Source organism: Monoraphidium neglectum (assembly GCF_000611645.1).
Source record: "Monoraphidium neglectum strain SAG 48.87 unplaced genomic scaffold scaffold03794, whole genome shotgun sequence".
Classification (NCBI taxonomy): domain Eukaryota; kingdom Viridiplantae; phylum Chlorophyta; class Chlorophyceae; order Sphaeropleales; family Selenastraceae; genus Monoraphidium; species Monoraphidium neglectum.
This window is the reverse complement of record NW_014009835.1, coordinates 1-680: the sequence shown is the minus strand read 5'-3', so window position 1 is coordinate 680 and position 680 is coordinate 1. Positions and strand designations below refer to the sequence as shown.

General features: G+C 67.4%; 1 protein-coding gene across 1 annotated transcript; it reads right to left on the bottom strand.

Annotated features, from left to right (window-relative positions):
• Positions 1-203: 203 nt before the first annotated feature.
• MNEG_13389 (hypothetical protein) lies at positions 204-620 on the bottom strand (the record flags this gene model as incomplete). The annotated part of the gene is made up of 1 exon (XM_014038138.1): positions 204-620. One exon carries the CDS (start codon positions 618-620, stop codon positions 204-206), a length of 417 nt encoding a protein of 138 aa, XP_013893592.1.
• Between the last annotated feature and the right edge of the window lie 60 nt (positions 621-680).

Here is a 680-nt window from a genome sequence, read left to right as displayed (position 1 = left end):
CGGTTGACCGACCGCAGGTTTTGCGGCACTCTGATTGAGAAGCCATCGAGCACGCATCCCGAAGCACCGCGCACCCAGACAGCACCCACCACCCTGCCTGGGCCGCCCTCCGCGCTGCACACATCTGCAGTCGCCGCCGCCCGCCCCGCGGCCGCGCGTGCACGCGCCCCGCCCGGCCGCGCGGCAGCGGGCGAGGCGGGCCGCTACCGGCGCTCCCTGCGCCCGACCATCAGCATGATCAAAAACGTGCAGACGTGGGTGCACGCGTAGTAGGCGGACAGCGTAATCGCCGTGTCCTTGAACGACCGCTCGAACCTGTAAAAGCGCAGCAGCGCGTCCGTGTCCGCCACGCAGTCGTCCCCCGGGTGCATCAGCGCCGCCGTGACGCTGCTCATGTCGAGGAACCGGCTGTGCGGCAGCAGCTGCTTCAGGAACGTGACGCCCGACGCGTCGATGCCCCTGGAGCAGTCGAAGGCAGCGCCCCCGAACTCGACGCGCGCGAGGCCCTCGAATGAGTAGTAGAGGGCGCTGAACCATTTGAGGAAGGCGAGCCACTGAAAGCGCAGGTCGTGGAACGTGATGAAGAAGTTGCTCATCAGCAGCTGCACGGTCGACCACATGATGCTGAACATGAAGGCGGTGTCCTGGTTGGGCGCCAGCAGGGCGCAGCAGTGCAGCAC